Genomic DNA, 25,768 nt, shown 5'->3' with positions numbered 1-25,768 from the left:
AGGTAGACAGAGGTTAAGTGAACTGTCTGAGGTCATGCAGGTAGTAAGTGTCTAATGCTGGATTTGAATTCAGGTCTTCTTGATTCCACTATCCACCAAACTACCTTTATCATCATGTAGAAGTATTATTTTTCCCATTTGACAGATGAGGAGCCTGCAGTTCAGACACATTAAGCAACTTAATGTTGAATCCCAACTATTGTACTACAATGCATTCTATAGAAAAATAATGCTTATTATGTTAGTGTTAAAAAAATGATTCTCAAGATAGATGGGCATGCTAGAAGTTTTATAACTACTTAGGAAGAGTTGAGGGCTTGTGAAAAATGACTTCTACTTCAATGTAGGCTTTAATCTTTTGAGAACACTAATAGATTTGCTCTCCATATTTTTCTTGTTTCTGTGACACCTGTACAACAATAGAAAATAGGATGGCATACAGCGTTTCCACTTGCATTTAAAAGCTTTATTGCCATTAAAAGCCTTGTTTCACTGACCAGATGCTGTTTAAATCATGAGTAACATGACCCCATTTAATTCAACAATGCATTTTGAGCTTTGCTTTAGAAGACAGCTGTCTGGCTCAATTGATAGAGGGTTAGACCTGAGGTCAAAAAGACTTCAAATTCATCCTCACTTATGTGACCCAGGAAGAGTTGCTTAAACTGCGTTTGCTTCAGTTTCCTCATCTGTAAATGGGGATAATAATAGCACCTACTTCCTATGCTTCTTATAAGGATAAAATGAGATAATATTTTTAAAGTACTTTGTAAACTTTAAACTGCTATATAAATGCTAGCTACTAATTTCATTAAGACAAGATTAAACTAGCATGTGGTTTCATAGAGAGGAGAGGGAACCCTTCAAGAAATTGGGTAAGCTTTACATTTATCAAGAGAATTCTCATTGTGTCCAATATTTGGTATGTATTCAAAAAGGTATTATTGCTTTGAAGCAAGTGTGTTAGTGAGCACCCAATTGTATTGGCTGTATTGACCTGTATTGGCTATGAGTTCATTGTCAATTTACAACATGTTACATTCTTTGTGGGACAGCTAGGTTGTGCAGTAAATAGAGGACTAGGCTGGGAGTCAGGAAGAACTGAGTTCAAATCAGGTCTCAGATACTTACTAGCTGTGTGACCCTGGGCAAGTAACAACTCCTATTTGCCTGTTCCTCATCTGTAAAATAGGGACACACTGGAGAAGGAAATGGCAAACCACTCCAGTATCTTTGCCAAGAAAATCCCATGGACAAGTCCATGGGGTCACATTAAATGAACAACATTCTTTCTATCATGCCTTTATATCATGAAGATGAAATCAAGGAGGTGACTGGAGGCCTACCAAACACTATAGCTGTAGATTAGCTTCAAAATATCTGAGGGCAGTCCAATCCTCAGAAAACACTACTTCTGCAATCTGATATTGTAAACAGATGTGAACCATGAGAAAGATTTTTATACTAAATTGGGATTTTTTGGGTCAAGAAGTCTTTCAGGGATAGGGTGTTATGATCTTTGAAACTGATATGATTCCATAGATGATCTATAACAGATGAATATAATTTTAATTAATGAAAATTGCTAAGTAGTACCTTTGAGATGGGGGCATGGTTCATGTAGAAAACTACTTAAATACACAGAGAATAGTACTTACATGGATCGCACTGTACAATCTATAAGCAAAGTAGGCGGGCTTGTCCCGGACACAGAGAACTATAGGATACAAAAAAGGAACTGCTTTGAGATTTGTGAAAGATACCTGTATCCATTTTCTTCCACATTACTGATGAGTAGATGATCAATTTATTGATAAAGGCCTGGGATAATTGAGCCTGGTTATCATTACAGAGTACTGATGAGTGATGTTCTTTGAAAACATATTTATATTGCAAATTTTAAGCAAGCCTAGAGAGGTGGTCAAACCCATTGAGAACACGCACAAGAGTGAGAGAGTCAGTGCCCCTTGGCAAGTCCTTATTGAGTTTCTCTTCCAAAATTGCATTCAAAGTTCCATATTATAGAATGGTTAAAGTTGGAATGAAATTGAGATTTCTCCCCCACTCCACCTTTCTCTTCTCATCCCTAAAATAACCCTTATTTTAACACTGAAGACTTTCTTTCAGCTCTATAAAGTCAAGAATTGTGGAAATCAAAATGACACTGAACAGACACAAGAGGTCACTACTGTCACAGAAATGAACTTAGAAATACATTGCTGTCACACATTCCAGCCAGTTCTAGGCTTACCCCACCTCAATCATTCCACCTAGAATAGTGAATAGAAAGTTAGCCATGTAATCAGGAAGGTTATATTTAAAGGCTACATTTGACATATACTTGTGAGTTATCCTTAGCAAATTATTTAAACTTTTTGTGCCCCAGGTAACTCTCTAAGACTGAGTGGCAGAGAGAGTACAAATTCACTTTGTTAGTGGGAATTATCTCAACCTGGAGATCCCCAAATCAATAAAATCACAGAGCTAGTGCAAAAAAAATTACAGCATATATCTCTCAATTTTTGCGTAAGGCTGAAATGAGATAATATATGTAAAGTACTATGCAAATGTCAGCAATTATTATTATTATCAGAATATTTTAACTTTTTAGGCTACCAGTGAACTGTTCATTCATGGAATTTCTCTGAGGACCTGGCCTGAACCTAGTGCTAGAAGTCGTAGAACCAAAACTGTGTTGGTGTTTGATGGTGTGCTAACCTAGAATACAAGTACAGAAAATGGTTCATTGGATTTATTTTTGGAAGATCTGGGGTTGAATATTGACTCTGCCACTTTAATAGCTAAGTCAGTCATTCAGTTGACACATGTTTATTAAGTACTTACTCTGTCCTAGGCATGGGCTAAACACTGGGGATACAAGGAAAGGCAAAAACAAGACTTGTCCGTAAAGTGCTTACATTATAATGGGGGGAGGGAAAGGGGAAGGGAACAAGAACTCATTAAGCAATCAACCAGGTGTTGTTTTAAACATTTTACAAATATTATCTCATTTGAAACAATATGTAGTGGCAGCTAGGTGGTGCAGTGGAAAGAGCACTGGCCCTGGAGTCAGGAGGACCTTGAATTCAAATCCAGCCTCAGAAACTTGCACTTACTAGCTGAGTAATCCTGGGCAAGTCATTTAACCCTGATTGTTTTGCCAAAAAATAAAAAAAGGAAAAAGACAAAAACAACAACATGTAAATCACTGCATGTATAAAATATATAGACAGAGTAAATGGAAGGTAATTTGAAAGACACAGGTACTAGGAACTGGGAGAAATAAGAAAGGCCTTCTGCAGAAGGAAGCATTTGAGATGAGTCTTGAATGAATCCAGGAATTCTAATAGGGATAGTATTCTGCACATGGAGGACAGCCAGTGCACAAGCAGAGATGGGAGATGGAATATTATATAGGAGGAATGGTAAGTAGACCAGCAACCTTGAAACTGACTGAAGTTACCAAACCTCTCTTGAAACCTCTGTTTCTTCATTAATAAAATGAGGACCTTGGATCAGATTATCTCTAAATTCTCTTCAGTCTCTAGAGCTCTGATTCTATGAATAGTCACAAATCAGTTATGTAGCAGATAATATGGCCTAGATATCAAGTTATAGGATAAACTGCTCCTATAGTTAAACCTCTCAGGCTATAGAAACTAAATTAGGCACAATTCAGAGCACTCAAAGTGCCATGTCTTCTTATTGCTATTGAATAATTGTATACTGGGCAAAGGGAAAAAAAAATATTGTGTTTCTGTTGTTTTTTCCCGAAGGGTCGGATTCAATAATGCTGTGGGATAATAAACTCTTTCCATTTCATCTTAATTACCTTTTGGACTACAGCTTGGGAGGGTGGGGAAGGGGAGAGAAAATTAAACTCTGTCAGACCAGGCTACATAAGATTAGAACAGTTTCAGTATTCTGTAAGATACACAGGTTTCTGAGTGTTGCATTGTAGTGTGTGTGTGTGTGTGTGTGTGTGTGTGTGTGTGTGTGTGTGTGTGCTCATGCAAGTGTGCTGGTGTAGGATGTATGTCACATAACACTTCAAGTATGGTGGCATAATGAACATTCCTATTCTCTTTTTTTTTCCTCTTAAAGGAGAAAATAACTTTAATTTTTAAGATAATCTGTTCTGATTTTTTTTCCCAATGGCTATAGTAATAACTTGTATTTTGACAAAGCTTTTAATGCTTTCTCCTTCCTCATCTGAAAGTTGTGAATTCATTAGAGTGACAGACTTCCAGTATGAAAATTCCCTCCAATAATGCTGATTGTCCATCCATCTATAACTTATAGTTTTAAAGATTTGAATGGGGTTCTGAAAGCATAAGTGACTTGCCTTGGTAATACCACTTGTGTGTGTCAGAGATAAGACTTGAGCCCAAGTTTTTTTCTGAATGCAAGGCTTACCTTCTGTTCATTCTACCACATTGTTTCTCATATGGAGCTTTATGTTTTATAAAGTGCTTTTCTCTGGACAACTGTGTAAGGTAGTCATTGAAGGTATGCTTATCTTCATTTTAGAGATGAAGAAATGAGGCTCAGAGACTTCTTTAAGGTCATATAACTGGTAATTGTTAGAGCTGAGACTTGAGCTTGGGTCTCTCTTGACGCCAAATTTAGTGCTCATTCTACTCTACCTCATACTCAGAGGTATGTTGGTAGATATTTAACAACTGTCTCTTCAGGAAAAAAAATGGACAATAGGACACACTTTTAAGTTTAATTTGTATTATTAACATTTTTTTCTATCACTTTCTTAAATCTAGACAATCAACAGAAAAGCAATTCAAGCCCCAATTTATTGTTTTTGTCAATTAATGAGGTGGAACTGAAAACAATCAGCTCTTGAGAGCCATTCCAAGCTTACATCAGCACACCTCTGTGTCATGCTGATTACATAATTTTATCCTCCAGGGACCTTCTTCCATTCTACAAATGTAGTTGGGCTTCTGTCATACAAAAGTTTTTTGAAACTGGGTCTAGAAATGTTTTTTGTCTTTTAGGAAGCATTGTATAGAAGAAAAAGGACTGTATTTGGAGTGAGTGACCCTGAGTTCTTACTCCATTATCCATGCTCTCTATCCAATTCTGTGATGCTGGGCAATAAACTAGTGTTTTTAGCTGTAAAATGAGAGGCTTGAGCTCTTTGACCCACTAACAATCTATGACCATGCCATTCTACAAGGTACATTTTACTAATTATGTATATTTAATGAATAAAGATTACATATTTATTTATACTTTTTATTGATTCATCAGATCAATATGTATTATATCTTCAATATACCTACTAATTGCATTTTGAGAATCTTTCACAGTCATACTTCAAATTATGTGGGTATCTTGACCTTCCTACGGTAAATATGAGGCAATTCCCAAAGTAATACAAAGATGAATTAGGCCATTTTGTATTTTTAAATGCATGGCAGCTGTGCCACTCCCATAGCTGCTTTATTTTTTATCTACTTGAATGGGGTAGTTATGCTTACTGGGATATAGTAACTAATATTTCTCTTTCTCCAAGCAGGTTTTTTGGCACGTGGCTAGGGACTGTTTGATGATTTTTTTTCCTTTTAATTCCAGCAGAATTTCCCAGGATAAAGACCAAGTGTTAAACAGAAGATCTGAAAGGAGATCTTAGCTTAATTAGAGAAGGTCATATTGGAAGTATTTTTCTGTCCTTGAATTAATTAAGTGAATATGAAAATAAGCTGAATAGGATAGTGAGTAAAATTACTCATGAGAGATGTTTCAGTAGTTAATATTCATCCTCATAAAAGATGAACTATGTGCATTAACAGTTTCTGGTCATGAAAGCTAATTTTGTACATATTTGTTACACAGAGCCACAAAATTTCAGAGTTGGCTGAGATCTCAGTAGACATTTACACTAAAAATCAAAAAGCTAGAATTGGGAGGGACTCCTGAGGTCATCTAATCCAACCCTTCACTTTGCAAATGTAAATTGTGGTCCATAGTGGTTAATAATATATCTAATATCACCCAAGTAGTGATCGGCAGAGCTGGAATTTGAACTCAGTTCCCATGGCTCCAAGTTCAGCTCTCCATGTTTAGTCTTCTCAAACTAGTACATGAATAGATATCCCCTCTACAGTGTCTTGGATGAATAGTCATATATCTCTGCTTGAAGTCCTCTACTGAAGGGGAACTTCTTGAAGGAGTTTACTCTAATTTGGGACAGCCTTAATTATTAGCAAATTATTGTTTATATAGGGTAGAAATCTGCCTCTCTGTATCTTTCTCTCATTGTTCCAAGTTCTGCCTTCTGGGGGCAGGCAGAAAAAATTAATACTTCTTCCCCATTACAAATATGAAGGTTCAAGCATGTGGGTTAAACAAAATGGACAAAAAACCCCTTCCGATTCTGAAAGTCTATGATAATTGCATCTCTTCAAATGGTTAATGTGGTTGTGCTACTTAAAATCAAGGTTCCTTTAGAAAACCAGACGTATTCCCTTTTATAATATACACATGCACAATTTATTTTAATCAGAAAAATTTATATCGTGGGGTTTTGAAAGTTCTATCCTATAACTAATGATTTTCCACTTACCTATTGCCATGAGTAACTCCTGAAAGTATCCATCATAGCATTCATTAATGGCATCTACTATGTCTTGTCCAGAAATATTTTGAAATTCCTGAAAAACTTCAAAAAAATTTGTATAGCTTACATATAACTTTGAAAAGACTGAGCATATCAAAATTATTGGTACAATAAATTTTGGTGATATATATTTCCCCTAAAAGGATCAAATATTTATATTGTTATTACATAATAATATATTATTAACATATATTATATTAATTAAGTATTAAAAACATTTAATATTTACACTGATTCATACTCTCATTATGGGTGGGTATTCCCTTCATTGTTGTAGATACCAATCCTCTGTGCCCTGTTATTCTATATAATTCTTACCTGCATTGTCCATGGATCCTTAACAGTGGATTTATCTTTTGTGCTAAAGACATTCTTCTAGGTATTTTTACTTTTTGTGTGTACCGCCAGAGAAAGTACTGGAGCTGTCCATCTGTTATCCCTCATTTTTGCCACATACTTGTAATCATGTTACTGTCTATTTGTGCTCACTGTGTATCCAGACTTTACTGAAGAACACCACTGGCATTCCCTCATGAAGCAGCCCTTTCCACTTTTGGACAGCCACAATGATGAAGAAGATGAGTCAACTAATATTCTAAGATTAAGAATCATAAAGCTTCGTTGGGAGAATATTTGAGTCAATTTTTTAAAAAAGATGAGTTTTTGTGTTAGGGAGTCTCTTGGAATCATTAAAAGCACAGTAAGATTTCAAATACAAGCCTACTAGCTATTCATTTCCCCTATTTATTTTTGAGTTCATATCTCTATTCACTTGCAGTGCCTTTTGAGACATATGCATTCATATAATAACTCAGTGTCCTGCCCATCAAAGTATATGGTCATAGTCTTGACAATAGATATTATCCATAATTTGATATTTTTTTGCATTGTTAAACCTGCTGCTTCTAAGTGATTATCATTAACTAATCTCTGTAACATTCTAGACCTTGATGCTAACAGCACAACATAATCTAAACACACAAGCACCTCACACACGTACAGAATTCCTTTCCTATTTGGACTTTGTTTGGACATTCCACTCAAGAATGGAGAATACATATGAAAAGCATACTGTATGTCTCACTTGGCAATAATAACCAGAGGAACAATGAAAAATATCCTTTTATAAAAAAAATCTTAGTTTACCTTAAGATATCCATGAGTTACACCTTGTGGAAAGCCTACTGAGGTTGTATTTTGCTTTCCTGAATCATTTTCTTATTATTAGGAAATATCGAATGTAGCAAGATTCTCTAGTTTCTAGTCAATTACATGACTACAAAAATATGATTTACTATAGAAAATAATTTGTCAAAATGTGTGTATTTCATATTTTCATCAAGCGCACCCTTAACATATGTATCAATGATTCTAGTAAAGATCTTTTTTAAATGAGAAAGTAGACTTATAGGTATTTATTGATCTTCTGATGCTTTGGGATAGTAATATCTTCCATGATTTTCCTCCATTCTTTTGATATCTTCCCCTTCCTGAGATAGTTTGTAAAGTGATTCCTTGGTTCTTTCAATATTGTGTCCCTTTCAACACAAGTTTTCTTTGTCTATATTTGGTCTGGTCTATACAGTCTTCTCAATGGCATCCTCTTCAGTACCATTTCTACATTTTCATATGTCATATTGTAGGGGTGGAGTGGCTCACATGTTATAGTCACAATGTGGTAGTTTTGCCATTACTGATGATAAACTAGAAATGTGGACACTTACTCTGTTTTCTAATATTTGGCATATTGTTTTCATCTATGAATATTCTTAAGACTCACTTCAAGTATTCTGCAGAATTTTCACTTCCCTTGTTTTTTGCTATTCTATGAGGCAAAACTTTTAATTTGCCACCTTAATGTTTTGCAAATATTTTATTTTAAATTGGCACTTCCTTTACCTGATATGCATCTCTATTCAGTAACAAGATCAAGTGTTTATCATTAAAACAGTTTCTGGGCTCTTTTGATCTAGGTGAGTGCCTTTTACTGTCTAAACTTTTGTGGAAAGTGGTGATTATCAAGGTGAATATATTCACCTTTTCCAATTTCACATTTTAAGGACATAGAAAGCTTGTTTGAATATGGACTCTTAAATTTTTCCTTATTGTATACAATATCTCCTTGCTGTTATCCTTTCTTTTAATTCCACATTGGTTTTGTCCTTAACTAGTAAATGACCAAATTTATATGTATAGTTAACTATGTCATGACTTCCAAATCAGCAATCAATCATTTTCTATCTGTCATGGTAGAGTAAATTTCAATTTTGGGCATGATTTTTTAATATTCAGTATATTTAGAACCTTCCAATTCTCTTTGGGAAGATAGTATTCATAATATAGTGGCGTGGAGATGATCCTGACTTCTCAAAGACTATGCCTAGGGGAAGGGGTGGAAAACAAAACAAAACAAAACAAAACTCTGGCATATCCTAACACCTAAGAAGATATTGGGCATGGGCCACATGATTGTCTGCATGTCTTGTCTCTGAGGACTATCCTAGCTTTGTATAAAATGAGATTCTTCAACAGAAGGATGACCACCAAGTCATGAAAATTTTGGGACAATAAAATTCATTAAAATCATCCACTAAGCCTTGGGAAAATTTCTATCTATATTGGTAGAGGGCATGTACAGATTGATCAAGCCCTAAGTCTTTTAAAATAAAAGAATAGAGAATGCACCTGAGGTTTTATTGGAATAGGAAACTCCCATATAAGGAAACTTGTATAGGCCAGCAACTTCTATGCAAACTAAAGTCTTAGTTGCTCAAGAGACTGAGAAGTTAAATGACTTGCCTAGAGTCACAGAGTCAGTGTCAGCAGTAAGCCTTGAACACAGATCTCCTGCTTTTAAGGCTTCCTCCCTATTCACTATTGCAAGCTGCCTTTCATTTGAAGTATATCCTTTTTTTGTCTTTTTTTTTTCTTTTTAGGCAATTGGGGTTAAGTGACTTGCCCAGAGTCACACAGCTAGTAAGTGTCAAGTGTTTGGTCTGAGGCCAAATTTGAACTCAGGTCCTCCTGACTTCAGGGTCAGTGCTCTATCCACTGCGCCACCTAGCTGTCCTTTTTTAAAAAGGCAAGAGGAGTCTTTAATGGATTGCTTAAAAATTCCCACCAGAAATAATTAAGCTTTTAAACCAAAAAATTTTTTAGTGCTTTTATCAATCAACCAGTACAATCTAATTAATAAATATTTATTAAGTGTCTGTCTACTTTATGTCAGGAACTGTGGTAGGCACTGGATGCATTTCTAGGAGTTGAACTATAGAGTTTAGCTTTAGTTATATGGAACATTCACTGACATGAAAAAACTTCCCTACTGCAGCTGGAAAAATAAGACTTGCTACATATACATAAATTAAATTGATTTATTGCCTTAGAGTTAAGTGATTACTATCCTTTTTCTGCTTTCAGTTCATATTTTTTTCTGTCTTTTCAGTTAGCTACTTGTCTTTTATTACACATTTAGATAAGGAGGAAGAAATAAAAATGATTAATAATTACCCATCCACAATTGCTGGTAGCTCTTGTTACAGAGGATCATTTGTAGCATAGTTTTATGTTCTCCTGTCTTTTGTTGACAAGCTTCCCATAGAACCTGGAACATTATGAGGCCAGGAAGGGTCATCAGAATAATCCCAAACCACAAGGAGAAATATCCCCAAGGAAAAAGCTGGTTTGGAATTTTGGCTTTTTGATTGTTTAATTAGACTTACCATTGCATCCTGGGCTGCCATAGCAGGATTGGTGTAACCTTCCTCTCTGGTTCCCTGTAAAGAGAAACACAATGATTGTGTCTTTTGTTGCTGTTTTAACTATACTTACCATAAACTAAATGATTGGAGTAGCTGTCTTGAGTATTTATGGAATTTTTGAAATATTAAAAACACTGGTAATTCCCAAGAATACTCCCCCAGGATTATGACAGACTAATGTCTTTAAAGCACAGATCTGATCATGTTATTTACTTGTTCAAGAAGCTTCAGAGGCTTTCTACTGCCTCTATGATAAAATGCCAATTCCTCAGTTTGGCCTTTAAAGACCTTCACAGTCTGAGTCAATCTATCTTTCTAAGCTGATTAAATGTTGCTGTCTTTCATATTCTCTATGTTCTAGCCAGACTAGATTTCTGGAAGTTGCCCATAGGTAGCAATCCACCTTTGCACATTCCATGCCTGGAATCCTCTTATTCCTCATACCCATCTCTTGGAACTTTTAGGTCATGCTAATGCTCAGCTCAAGTGCCGACTTTCCTGATTTTCCCAGTTGTTAGTGCTCTCCTTTCAACCCCGCTCCAACTATCTATTATTTATTTTGAATATATTTTATGTTGAGTTATCCATATTTCTATTATTCCTTTACTTCCCCTGCTTCAGCTTTTTTAAGGCAGCTACTATTTTGTTTTCATTTTTAGAACCAGAGCCTAGCATAGTGTCTGACATATAATAGATGCTAGAAAAATGCTTCTTGTTGAATTGAATCACCTCTGCTCATGGAAGTCAAGGGAAAATCATATGCATAGACAATGCTTTGTGAGTGAAATGCTACCAAAAGGTCTAGGAGAATGAGGACTGATAAAAAGTCACTGGATTAAATATTAAGAGGTGGTTAGTGACCTTTTACAGAAGTCATGATAAAAGGGTGGAGTTTGAAGCCAGAATGAAATGGCTTGACAAGTTAGTGGGTTATGACAAAGTAGAGACAATGAGTTATTTCTGGAGTTAAGAATTTAATAGCAAAAGGGCTGGGGTAAGGTAGAAGATAATAGCTTAAGGTACTGGCAGGACTAAGGGATGGTTTTTCAAAGAAAAAGGAGAGCTGAACATATTCGTTGTTATTCATCCTTCCTTCTCAAAATGGACCAATGATGTCATGAGGCTTGATGTTTTGACTTGCCTGTGAATTGGATTTAAGTGAGGCAGACCCTGCCTAAAGTCATCAGTCTCACTCTGTTCTCCAGAGTCATCACAGTTTAGTGGCAAGACAAAAGTCAAGATGACTGGTGATGGCCCAAGATGCAGTGGGTGACCTTTTCTAAATTAAGGTCTTTCCTAGTCCTCAGTTTGTCTGAGGCAACACCCATTCAATGACTAAAGGTTAAATATGAATTGAGGGGGACAGCTAGGTGGTGCAGTGGATAGAGCTCTGGCCTTGAAGTCAGGAGGACCTGAGTTCAAATCTGTTCTCAGACACACAGCACATCCTAGCTGTGTGACCTTGAACAAGTCACTTAATCCCAATTGCCTATCAAAAAGCAAAAACAAATAAATAAATAAGAATTGAGACAAAAGATGCCCTAATTTACCATCACAAAAATGTCAGTCTGAAAATGGAAAACCCTCACCGTTTCTGGCCAGAACATGAAACAATTGCTATTTATACTCATTAAAATTTAAAAAATGAACCACAGAGACTTGGGCTGGGGGCTATTATTGGCTATTCTATGAAAGCCAGAGTGATTTGGTTTTGAAGGCCTAGTCAAGTAGGTCCATTCAAAACACACTGGGCTTTTTAAAAGCTGTTTTTCTTTTTTTCTTTTTTTCCCAGAGCTATATTTAAAGAAATCATACAGGAAAACTGTACAGGAGAAAAAAATAAATGATCCCAGCTTTAAAAAAAATAATAAAACTAACTAAATAAAAATAAATAATTAATTGAAATTTGAAAAGAAATCTAGCCTCCAAATTCCTATGGACAGAGCACACACTTATAAGGATATTGCACCCCAAGTGGAGAGAGGGACCACAAGTGATGAAGGAAGCAGCAACAGAAGAAGAAGAAATAGAAGAATTCACCAACTTTTGCTTGAATTGACAGGTTAGGTTCTCAGAGGGCAGCTATGACTACTCTCAGAGTTCTAGAGAGAAGTCTCGGAGACTGTGCTTCTCCTACTATAGGTCTTGAGTGCCCAATGCAGTAAATGCATTGATGGTCATCGAACAGTCTCAAATTTATGTGTGCCAGGAAAAGGTATAGGAAAGAGAGATTGAGGGTAGAGAGGAAAATGATTGATGGAGAAAACTCCTTAAAGAGATGAGTGGGGATGGAATCAAGGGCACAAGTGGAGGAATTTGTTTTGGCATTTATTATATGTATAGAGCACTGTGCTAGCCACTAGGAGGGACATAAAATATAGTTAAAAAAACACTACCTGTATCTTAAAAGTTGAAAGTGTGGAAAATGCATTTATATTTTCACTGGCATACATGAGTCAGGTTTGCTACCTAAGTGAACCAGTCACACTCACTGGGCCTCAGTTTCTTTATCTGAAAAATGAAAGGGTTGGACTAGATGACCTCTGAGATCTCTTCTAGATCTAAAATACTATCAATTTAGTGCTTCAGGAAGTTAAGACTCTAAGTTACAGGTAAGTTGTTGATTTGAATCATAGTAAATATATCTTTGGTTAAAGATTTACTTCCCCTCCAAAAATTAAAAAAAGGAAATAATAGCCACAGTACTTACCTCACAGGGTGAATATGAAGATTATGTGTACTTAGTAAGCCTTAAACTGCTAAATAAATGCTGTTATCACCCAATAGGATATCATCTAATTGGTGTATTGGTTAAAGAAAGATGGAGAATGACTTGAATATTTTATTTCTCATCACACTGTTTTGTCAGAGCACTGTTATATATTATATTAAGGTCTATTGGCCTTTTAACAGGCTTCTCTAGGATTCTTTGTAGATGAAACACATTTTAAGCCAAGTACAGGTCTTTGGAGAAACATCTTTCTCTCTTCTTTTTTTCCTTAACATTGTATCTATTTAATTGCCAGAAATACTACGGGTATCCTGCAGATTAGTAGAATCCAGAGACTGACTCATGAGAAAATATTTAATATGATCTGGGTGCCATTGGACTGGGTCCACAGAGGCAAAGGACAGACTGAATGATAAATGTGGACAGCCTAAACTAGCAGTAGGTGATGCTTTAATTGATATAAATGTCACAACAGTAGTGTGTAGAAGCAGAGAGGGTGGGCTGGGGGCAGGAGAAACAGAAAAGGGAAACACTGATGAAGTTATGTTTCTCCAAAGACTTGTACTTGGCTGAAAATGTGTTTCATCTACAAAGAATCCTAGAGAAGCCTGTTAAAGGGCCAGTAAACCTTAATATAATATATAACAGTGCTTTGAGAAACCAGTGTGATGAGAAATAAAATATTCAAGTCATTCTCCATCTTTCTTTAACCAATACACCAATTAGATGATATCCTATTGGGTGATAATAGCATTTATTTAGCAGTTTAAGGCTTACTAAGTACATATAATATTCATATTCACCCTGTGAGGTAAGTACTGTGGCTATTATTTCCATTGCACCACTTAGGTGTATGAACTTGTAGAGAGGAATAGCAAGTTGTACATAATAGATTTGCAGTTTCATGTGCAATCATTTTTTAAAATTATGCTGTCATGGAATTGCATGTTTTATTCCATAAATTAAAAATAAAATACATTTTAAAAATCTATGTCTTTTTAAAAATTGGTTTTAATATCCTTAATAATTAAGCTTCCTGGATTCAAACCTGGAGGACAGTTTAGAGGATATAGTATGGTGTTTCACTAACTATCCACACAGTTCCAAAAATCATAAGTTTGCCTATAAAGTAACAATATCTGATTTGGGAGCATTGCATTAAAATATTGGTAGTTAAATTTTTTTTCTTTCCAACATCAATGATGCTTGAAAGATTTCAATCAGCCCAATCATTAGGCCCTCCTCAATCACATGAGGCATTTAATAATTGGCTAACTCAGCAGTATATTTTTAAAAGGTTATCTTTGGTTGATGATTACTCTGCCATAAAAATGAAAGAAAGAATTAAAAGTCAATATTGCTTGGAAAGTGTTAGAATAATTAGTTTGCTTTTCCTGTGTAGCAAATATGCTAATTTCCACTTTAATTGAATTCTCCAAAATTTGTGTCAAGTAAAGTACGAAGTTTTTAAGTCACAACATCCGTAAATCGGAGGAACCTGCACTGAACTATCTGTGAGTGTCCAAGTGGGAGTCTCTGCCAAATGAGAATAATGGAAAATGGAAGGATAACAATCTGCTTTATGTTTGTAATAGGCTATTCCAAGAGAAATAATTTATTGTCTTATCCCCTTTCCCACTCCAAGTTACTGCTACTGATGCACTTTTTTCTCAATACATAGGTCAGCCTCAATGAGAGTACAAATAACCTTGTTTCATCTTTCTTATGTAAAAATACATTTTTCCCACTTAATATTTGTAAGATACAAAGGAAATTTAGTTGATACAGGGAGAGTAAAAATAAAATTTGAGGTAAAAAATTCAAAATCCTTTCTAGTTGGCCCTAGAAATACTATTTATAACTAAAGGGATTTAATTTTCTACCTCAAAGTCAAGAGAAAAATAACATCCAATTACCCCCCCCTTCCCATTTATGCAGAATGGCTGGGAAATATACCACCTCAACACTGGACATTATGCATAATGGAGTCACCATTTCTGGATTTCCAGTTTTCAAACAATTATCATGCACAAAGGTATTTGTTTAATGAGAAAATTGGTCATTCACAGGGTACATCAGAATTTTTGCTGTATCTTGGTCATGAATGTATTAATAATAGGATTCTAGAGGAACCTCAGAAGCTATGTATTCAAGTATGCAGGTGACAAAATTGAGTTCCTGAGATTTTAAATGACTTGACTGACATCATATAAGTAGTAATTTTCAGCCTTCAGCGAAAGTGTACTTCACTGTAATGTTACTTCATTGGGGTAGGAGGATGTCATGCCTTTGACCCTTCCATTCACTACTATTCTAACTCTAATATCTTTACCTTTGAATTCCCAAGTACAGTCATCTGACCTTACCACCTTTTGCCCATGTCTATTCCTATTGAACTTAACTTTTGTTTTTTGTTCTTATCACTTTTTGGTCCTGCAACCTCTGCAATTTTCTTTAATCCACTATTCCTATTCTAGCCTCATTTGCCTTCTACTTAGTCCTTAACTTCTCTTCTACTCCTAAGAAAGTAATTTCAACAGTACTTTGGATTCTGCCTTTCAGTCCTGTTTTTTGACCTTCCACTGTTTCTGCCCCAATCTTGTTGACTAACTCCAACACCTTTTTTCTCCATTTCTACTCTTGCTGAGCCAAGTACTGCTAGAGAAAGTCATGAAATCTTTTTGATTGGTATCTGCTACAAATTTATTCTACTTAAACTCAATTAGGTTTTCACTGTTGCATGGTAATACATTTAATAATCTCTTAATGACATCCTATTGCCTCCTCTAGGGAAGTCATCCAAGGCTCATTAAACCTTTCTTTCCACTCCACTTGTAATGCTACTAGTGGATAATCTCACAACTTATTTTCCTAAGAAACTTGAAGGTGCCAAACAGCAGAGTTTCATTTAACTCCACCTCCATGCTTTGAAGCTTCCTATTCATTCAATCTCTCCTTCACTTTCATTGTAGGGGAAAAGGGTAGATATTGCCAAAGGCAAATCCTTCCCCCAAATCTTCTATGCTATTACTTTCTGTTGCCTCTGTGACTTTGCTTAACCAAGCCCACTCTCTCCTGAATCTTTAGTCATGTCTGATTCATTTCCTCTTTACCCTCTGATATCAAACACTTTCAGGTTTCCTCTATCCTGAATCTAAAAGAAAAACATAGATCAAAAACACCAAGGACTCTTCCCTGTAATCTGCTATCTCTGTCAAATTGCTATCTTATCTCACTCTTTCTTTCTTTACCAAATTTTTAGCAGACTGAGTGACTCTTCTTAATCATCTACTACTCTTCAATTTTTTTGTAGCCTAATTTTCACCTTATTAGTCCACTGAAACTGCATTTTCAGGTAGTCAGCAAACCACATAGGATTGTAGTATTTAGAGTTGGATGGGGATTTAAAGATCATCTAATTCAACTCCCCTCTCCCATTTTATAAATAAAGAAACCAAAGCCTATGAGAGTAAAGTGAGTTGCCTAAGGTCACATAGTTAGTAATGTGACTATAACTATAGCCAATATAACTACACATATAATTAATATAGTAATTATTAATACACTAGTTAATATAGAAATAACTAGTTACACATTAATTGTATCACATATATTAGTGAGGAGTTATATATAAAATGTGCTAATTATAATTAGTATATAATATATAGTTATTTGTATGTATGATAAATACATTAGTATGCAATTAGTTTATAATATAATTGTAAATCTATAGCAAATAAAAATGGGGATTAAAGCCCATATTCACTGAAATAAAATCTAGTACCTTTTCCACTTCTCCATATTTTCTCTTCTTTTTTTTTTTCCTCAATGCTAATACTCCTTGTCCTTTCTGGGGCATTTGACACTGTTGACTACTCTGTTCCTTGATAATCTCTCTTCTCTTGGTTTATATGACAATACTCTTTCCCTGGTTCTCCTTCTACCACAATTATATAGCTTCTACTATGGCTTTTTTTTTTTTGCTGATTCCTCTTTTATCTCTGACTCCCTGTTTGTAAGAGAAAAAAAGACTCTTTCATCCTCTATTTCATAGATTATTATTTTCACAGATTATTTCACAGATATTTCACAGATTAACTTGAGCTTGCTATGGAGGAAGCGAGGAAAGTAGAAAGAAACTATTTAAGGTCAAAAACAGAGATTAGGGTGCTGCATCATCCGTTTCCTTGTGTTATGATTCAGAACATAACTAAACTTTAAAATAATCATATCAGATCAATAGCTGAAAGATCAAGATTGCTGGTGATCAAAAGGGCAATGGAGAGATTAATCATAAGTGCAAGAAGTAAGATGCAACATGTTACCAAGGATGTGTAAGAAATTGGTGGGTAAATATGTATAATCCAGGAATCATAGGTAGTGTCTACCATGTTACTTCCTTTAAAGTATCCCTCCTTTCCTTGACTTGAGCAAGTCACTTAATCTCTCTAGGCCTTGATTTCCTCATCTGTAAAATTATGGGATTGGACCCAATGGCCTCTTAGTTTCCTTAAAGCTCTAGGATTATGATTCTACAATCCTGTGCTTAGGAAAGGAGGAGGGAGTTGTCCTGATCCATATCTGGTCCACATCTGGACCCAGACGGCTCTGGAGGAGGAAGTTACTTTGCACAATCCTCCCTCACTTAAATCCAATTCACTTGCATGGCACCTCCCTGATGTCATGGTCCTCTTTGAGAACAAAAGACAAACAACAGCAAGCAATGTGGAAATATATTTAACATGATTATACGTGTATAACCTATATCAGATTGTTTGCTGTCTTGGGGAGGGAGAGAAAAAAATTTGGAACTCAAAATCTTGTAAAAGTGAATGTTGAAAATTAAAAAACAAAAAAAAATAATTAAAAAAAAAGGAAGAAGAAGAACCAGGAGCTTATTCTGCCTTAATCAGACCATTGTTCAGTGAGTGTTGTGTTCAGATCTGGATAGCACACTCAGGAAGGACCTTGATAAACTGGAGAAAGTCCAAAAGAAGGCAGCCAGGATTATGAAGGGTGTTGAATTCATGCCATATGAGCAGAAACCAAAGGAACCAGAACAGGGCTGTTTAGCCAAAGAAGAGAAGATTGGAAGGATAAGGAAAGTAATGGCCAAAAAGTTGAGTGATTTCCTCCCACCCAGCTACTAAGGGAGCAGGGCTCCAACTCTGATTCTGAAATCAATATGTTTCTTTCAGTTTTATGCATGACTTTATTTTTTAATTCTCCTTGTTTATTCAAATATTTGTCAGAAATCTAATAACCATCAAGCAAAAGCAAAAGCAAGTCTCTTTCCACTATGCTCCACTTCCTCCACTGAGATACAGATGTCAACATGCTTGCCCATGCTCCACAAATCCTTCCCCTACCCCCTCACACCAGATGTTTAGACTAGGCCCCAAGATTCCCAATGCCATGTTTAGGGAGTCAGGTTTCCACAAACCTCAAGCCTAGCTAGACAAGGGCTAGGCTGGTCATCTCAACTCAGTCCAAAAGCTCTTTAACTTCAATGGGGCTGCTACTCAGCAAACCTTAGACATTTGTGATTAAACTCTCCATTGCAGCCCTTCCACATCTCCTTTCTTCTCAAACTTCCAATTCCCCAGCATCCTCTTTGCCCACAAATGACCTTTTCTTTCATTTTGTATAGAAAGTCAAAGTACTCAGGCATCAAGGTATTTTTAAAGCACCTGTTATGTGCTAGGAGATGAATATATGAAGACAAAAATGAATATTCCCTGACATCAAGGAGCTTGTATTCTATAGAGGGAGGCAATATATTCACATATGTATATATAAAACTTATAAAAATTAAATACAGGATAATTTTTGAGAAGGGGTGGAGGTACTGGTAGTTAGAGAGTGGGAGCCAGAAAGGTGGGACCTGATGATTTGGGGGGAAACTAGGGATGCCAAGAGGCAAAAGTCAGGAGGGAGAAGTACCTACCTATCCTCTGGGGGTGGAGGAGTAGGAGAGGAGTGGTCGCTTGGGCAGACTCAGAAAGGAACAGAGAGGATAGTTTGGCCAGGCTGCAGAATGCAGAGAAGTCATGTATTATATGTTATGTATAATAATGTATATGTAATGTAGAATTACATCAATAACAACATTAATATTTTAACAATTAATAATATAAATGATATAGTCATACATGATATAATATATACTTAATGTAATGATTCATTAAATATTAATCAGAATATTAAAAAAAAAGAAAAGGAAGAGGGCCAAGTAACAGAAAGAATTAGGGATAACGGGCAATACGAGTCCTCTTCAAATACTCATGAGATGTTAAAGACAAAAAGGAAGGCCTCTAACTCATTGGATGGCATTTCAATGTAGGATATAAGGGATGACATGGACAAGATCTTAGACAGTCCGTGTGGTGCAGTACTTTAAGCACTGGATGAAAAGTCATAAAGACCATAAATTGTTGAAAATGTGCAAATTTGCATTGGTGGAGGGAGATTCCTCTTTGGGAGTTCATTATACAAACAGATTTATGGGTTCATGTGTTTAGCTAAAAAAAATTCTGGCAATTACAGCAGAACCTTGACTTAATCTGTGGAATATGCTTCTAGTGCAGCCTATTTCCTCTTTCTAATCCCTTCCCTATTTTAAAGCAATTATTTTTCCTAGATCACTCCTGCTCCTTCTGAATTCTGGCATCTTGGATTATATGTCTTGTTTCTTTCTTTTACTTTGTAATATGATAAAAGGATGGGGTATAGCACTATGACTTTGATGGGATTACAGGACCTGGACCCTTAAAAAGAAAAGACCATGTCTCTAGAAACAACCCAATTCCTGAATTTTCCCATACATTCCAGCAGCCCACCCTACTAGGTCACCTAATTAGTCTACTAGATCTTCCTTTCACTATTGTACCTTGCCCCACCCCAGACTACTTACCACTCCTCAAACTCATTCAGATCCTACCCATCTCATCAGTTCCTTTTGTATGTAAAGCAACAGTCTCACCTCTATTAAATTGCAGGTTTTGGCATTACAATAAACTTTGTCACTGGACTAGAAGATGGTTTGAATGCCTGAATTCATTCCAGGCAGATGTCGTTCCATACCCTGACATTTCAGGGTTCCAAGCAATCCCAAATTGAGTCAACTTTACTATCAAAAGCCCAATTGGAGGAAACTGCCTCAATATCTGGAGTTAGAAGACAGAAAAGAGACCAACAAGAAGTGATCTTTGGATAAAGTCTTTTGTGCTATTTTTGTGGATATTGAATGGGATGTCCCAGTGAAGACTTCTCAGTGTAATTAAGGTAATGAGTTCAGAAGGTAGTGTGAGAAATGAACTCTCAGAAGTGAAGGCTCCTCAAAGGGTCAAATAATTCTTGATTATTACTTTCAAAATCCTCCCCCACTCAGACCCTGTTTTTAAGCACTTAACAGAAAGAATAAGCCCTGCCCCCACCCCCAACCTGAGCCGTTTGCCCTTGGCTTCCGGCCTCTTTCCTTGTCTTTGAATTTCTTGCCTGGAATGTAAGCCTCACCTCCCAGTTAAGAGGATAGGAAGAAACTTTCGAGCTTAGAATGTAAACCCCACCTCCCAGTTAGAGTGTAAGCCCACTCCCTAGTTAAGGGGGGTAAGGGATAGTGGTGGGTGGATACTTGTTTTCATGGTGGGCAGAGATTTGCTTTTGTAAGGTGGCCCCTGTTACTCGGCCTCTCTCTCTCCACGTGTTATCAGAGAAGCAGACAGCCATCTGTTAAGATTGTAATAAAGGTAACCTTTGCTTTCCACCTTGAGAAGTCTCTGAGTTTAATTTGGATTGGGGTTGCTGTCCCATGCAGCTTTGGAGATTCCACCGAGATTTTGCCCATCTGTGAGGCAGACTACCGTCTAGACCCTGGGGGTCTAGAGATTTCTCCGGCAAAACCCTCAGACCAGACTTAGGGAGTGTCCTTCCATTTGGGTAAGGTCTGGAAGAGAGACATTCAAGGGGGAAAGCAAAGGCAAGGCAGCTATGAGATTGTGCAAAGCTGGCTGGCCTCAGTAAATAGAGTGAAATAGGGTGAAGTTGTATGCATACAGCCTGAAAAACTCGGCACTCAAATGTCCCCTTTATTTGTAAGGTCCCTGATCTGGAGGGAAGGCGACAACCCTCAGCTAAATTAACAAATTGCTAAGTCTCTGACTTAGGGCTGGGGATGACCCCACCCAAATAAATTCTGAAGACACTGACAGAGCATTCGGGTGACTCTAAGGGGGGAGGATGACCTCTTCTGTTAGTTAATCGTTGAGTCACTGACTCGGAGAGAGGAGCAATCTCTCTCAGCCTAATTCATTTGTGTAATTGCATACAGGTAAGAAAATTATGGGCAAACTGCAGTCTAAAGTAGTAAACCAGAAGCTGCCATTTGATATTCCAGAAGATAGTCTTTTAGGGAGCAGACTCCAAAATAAAAAGGGAAAGATAAAAAAAAATTGATTAAATGTGGTGTGAGGACTCTGCAGCAATGTTATGTCTGGTTTGTGTTCCTGTTTGTGTCCATGGTGTGAATGAGAGTGAATAAAGGGTTTGAGAGTAAAAGATTTGGAAACTTTTGGAATTAAAAAAAATTTTTTTTGTAAGACCATTGAATTGTTCGGAATGAATAGTAAGTTGTTAAAGCAGTCCAGGAAGAGAGAGGGAGGGCCCTATTCAATTATCTATAGAGGATTATGTCCTGTTGAAATTGCTGAAGGCTGAGATTTTCTGGAGGGAAGTTCTGTTTGATAAGCCTCTAAGAAGCAGAGGGGACTTTTTTCTTAGTTCCCTTAAGGAAGTAGGAAAGAAAAGGAGGATTTAGAGCAGAAATTGTCACCACATGTCTTTTCAAGGGAATATATAAATTTGTGGAGTATATTTCCTTTTAAAGGGGTAAGAGCATTGGATTTAAAACAAAAATGTTTTTAATTGCTTATTATTAATCATTATAAATTTGGATCTGATTGGATTTAAGTGTACTGTTTAAAAAATGGTTGTTATGAGATGTGGCATTATCACTTAATGTAATTGTTGAAAGTACTAAGAATAATAGATTGATAATTTCTACTTGTGATAATCTGGAAATGCAACTGATTAAATCTGAAGTTTATTGTTTAAGTTGTTACTATGTTTCTAAATTGTATTGTATTTCTAAAACTCTTAGATTTTTAAAATTTGAGGAACCACTGTGAGGTAGAAATGGTGTTTAGGTAACTCTTGAATGGGTCTTTTAGTGATAAAGATGGGATAATTTGGAATTGTTAAATACCTAGTGAGGCATATTTGATTATAAGACTACGATAGGACATCTTGACTAGTATAAAAAATATATGGTGGTTTAAAGTTATAGTTTCAACATATTAATGATGAGATGAATTCTCTGGTCAAAGTGATTGGGAATGCATTCATCTAAATTGATAATAGGTTATTTCAAAGTTTATTACAATTTTGAGAATAATTTTGTAATGTATGCCCTGTGATACAAACATATTTTATTGTAAAAAACCTCTTGATATGTATTTGGAATTAATGAGGTATTCTCTTATATTAGGGCCTCAATTAGAAATTGGAAAAAAAATACATATGTTTTTCAACCCAGGCCTTCTTTAGGCCAACTATTGGGTTTGTTGGGGGATGGGCCATGTGGGCCAGACTCTTAAGGCAGGGACTAGTGGACCTGGGGGAAATCCAGGCTACCAGCCACCAAATTCCTGCTTGAGAGTGTCATTGTGGTTGAATCAGGATGTGGACCGAGGATATCAGACCAGTAAAAAGACAATGATGGGCTATTGTAGATAATAAAGAAAAGCCAGTCTAGAGGGGTGGGAGTGGCCCCAGGAGACTGGACCTGGTGAAAGAATTCAGAAAGAAGGAAAGATCTTTATTGGGTCTGTCCTAAGTTTTTAATATGCTGTTTACATATTTTTGAATGTGATGTAATCTAGTAAGTAATTGTATTAGTTACATTGTTGGAAGGGCAATTTATTTTATAACCCAGAATATTAAATTAAGAATTGTGCCTTCCAAGAAGAAAAAAAAAAAGGAATGAATCGGGGCTATATGGTCCTGTTTTGTAACATTTCCTTTTAAGTGTTGTAATTTAAGAAATGAGAACTTCCAAGTTTTGTCTCTGTTTAAAGGGAAGTTTTAGCTGGGATTATCTGGCTTTCACTCCTGAAGCTTAAAATTGTTAACTAAGCTATTTGGAGTTATTGTTTAAGCCAAGCACTGGTAAAAGTATTTTGCGTATGTGAAAAGAAACTTGATAATTATGCAAAAAAAAAAAACAACCCAAAAACCCGATTTTGTAAAATCTCATAATTCTTATGTAGACACCTTTTGATGAGAACTTAGGTAACTAGGAATTTTATGGTAATTAGAAAATTGTAAGCTGTTTTTCAGAAAGGGAGATACTATTACCAAAAAAAGTTTTGAAATCTTTGATACTCTTTTTAGAGAGCCTACTAAATTTCTATTTGCAAGAAAATTATGCCCAAGCCTACTATGAACTTAAAGTTTCGTTCCTGGGTTTGTTGTACTCTTGGACTGGAGTTAACTGAGTGCTTTTAGAGAAACAGTCTCAATGGGAGCAGTGTCAGAGATCTAAAGCTAGTGATTAATACTAAAGGATCTAAATTTCTGTAATCCATTGTTTAAAGGAATTATGAGAGCAGTAGTATTTGTCTGTGATCAGTCTTTTACTGTTACCAATGTGAGATTAAATTTTTATTATCTAGAATATGTGATTTTGTGGGACAGAAATTTACTATTGTTTTGAGCTTTGATTACCAGGATAATTGTCTGAGTTGTCATGAAGCCAATAGTAGAATGGCATGTGCTGCAGGCTGAGAACTGCTAAAGGTGGATGTCTGTGCCTGGGAAGAGTTTTGAGGACGACCTTGGACACAGCATAGGTAAGATCTTCCTGACTCTATTTCCCAATTGTGTTATTTGCTTTCTAAAAAGGAAAATCCCCACCTGATTAATCCCAAGCCCTGCTTTTAACATCCAGTGACTGCATGATTGGCTATCAGATATGACTCCTGCCTGGAATCAAATAGAGCTAAGGAAGTTCTTTCCTTCTGATATGATATATGACCCTGTCCCTCTGGAACATCTCTGAGTTACCATAACAGAGACTTCTTTTCATGGTGGGCAGAGATTTGCTTTTATAAGGCGGCCCCTGTTACTCGGCCTCTCTCTCTCTCCACGGGTATCAGAGGAGCAGACTGTTGAGATTGTAATAAAGGTAATATTTGCTTTCCACCTTGAGAAGTCTCTAAGTTTAATTTGGGTTGGGGTTGCTGTCCCACACAATATGATGGAAAGATAGGCACTAGACGATGGTTAAGTTAGGTAGATTTAGAATTCATTGAGTAACTAGATCCAATGTGTAATTAATAATTCAATGTCAGCTTCCAAGAAGGTGATGAGTTGTAAATTCACCTAGCCAAACTATATCTTTCCACCTTGTCCACAAAACTAGCATGAAATACTTGATCAGATAGTTTTCTGAAAGCTGTCTATAAAGCCCCTGGTAACAGTGTCTATAGCATACCCTTGATTTAACAGTTTAATAACCCAGTTTAAAAAAAGAAAGAAAGGAAGGAAAAAAAAAAAGAAAGAAGTAAATAACAAAAAAAAAGAGGCTTCTACTCTAGAATACCACTGGGGACTTAGAGGGAGGAAGTAAAAGTGCAATTAATTTTTTACATGTTGAAAGTAATGATTCTATGCAAAAATGCAAATTTTTAAGGCAACTATAATAATAATTGCTAGCATTTATTTAGTACTTTAAGGTTTGCAAAGCATTTTACAAACATTGTCTCATTTTAACCTTAGAGTAACTCTGGGAAGTAGGTATTGTCCTTACTTTTTTCCCCCACAAATGAGGAAGCTGAGGCATATAGAGCTAAGGAATTTGCCAAGATTGTACAGTTAATAAGTGTCCCAGACCAGATTTAAACTCAGGTCTTCCTGCCATTTCTAGAACTCTATTCATTGTACCACTCACAAACTATAGTTTGTATCAATGTTTAATTTAGAACTTCCAATAAAACTGTTGATTTCAAAAACTCTTTACAATTGAAAATAAGAGTTGTACAGAGCATTAATTTCAAATCTTTTGATCCTTTTGGGAAATTATTTTACTCTATACTAAACAATTCGGCTGAATGTATTGAGTATTGAATAGTAGGTTAGAAACCAGTGCTTCCTAGTTTAATTGTGAACATGCTTTGACCTGTACTCATGCTTCTGAACAGTATGCTTCATGTTTGAGTTTGAAAATATGGTACCTGGTCCAGATTCATAAGTGTGTCTCTGAAGTGTCCAGAAGTCTCTGAGTAAATGTCTTGCTGAAGGTCACTACTGTATTCTGGGGAAGAAAAAGCCTGTGTTAAAAAGAATGATTTATTATAGACCTATACATGTGATGTGCTTGGAATCCTCTAGTGATAACTCCCTAGAAGCAGTAGGTTCAAAGCTCAGGAAATGCATCCTGGCAGTTGACATTTATGTCTTTTAACACCTTCTCCTCAGAAGTCATCATTAAAGATCACAGCAAAGAAACAACCAGTTGGCTTTTCCTGCTAACTCATAAGCCTTTCACAAGCATTTATAAACACCACTGGCAGCTATTTTGTA

General features: G+C 36.1%; 1 protein-coding gene across 1 annotated transcript in view; it reads right to left on the bottom strand.

The window, feature by feature from the left end:
- Nucleotides 1-25,768, bottom strand: part of ANXA10 (annexin A10) — a 78,814-nt gene that overhangs the window by 6,852 nt on the left and 46,194 nt on the right. The window contains exons 5-9 of the mRNA XM_020976330.1: nucleotides 25,420-25,499; nucleotides 10,360-10,413; nucleotides 10,148-10,241; nucleotides 6,584-6,679; nucleotides 1,659-1,717 (exon numbers count right to left, since the gene is read on the bottom strand). Of these exons, the coding sequence (XP_020831989.1) occupies nucleotides 1,659-1,717; nucleotides 6,584-6,679; nucleotides 10,148-10,241; nucleotides 10,360-10,413; nucleotides 25,420-25,499 (383 nt within the window). The remainder of the gene's footprint in view (nucleotides 1-1,658; nucleotides 1,718-6,583; nucleotides 6,680-10,147; nucleotides 10,242-10,359; nucleotides 10,414-25,419; nucleotides 25,500-25,768) is intronic.

Source organism: Phascolarctos cinereus, unplaced genomic scaffold (genome assembly GCF_003287225.1).
Source record: "Phascolarctos cinereus isolate Bilbo 61053 unplaced genomic scaffold, phaCin_HiC Scaffold_9;HRSCAF=440, whole genome shotgun sequence".
NCBI classification, from domain to species: domain Eukaryota; kingdom Metazoa; phylum Chordata; class Mammalia; order Diprotodontia; family Phascolarctidae; genus Phascolarctos; species Phascolarctos cinereus.
The sequence above is the reverse complement of the archived record's forward strand: the minus strand, read 5'-3'. Positions and strand labels throughout refer to the sequence as shown.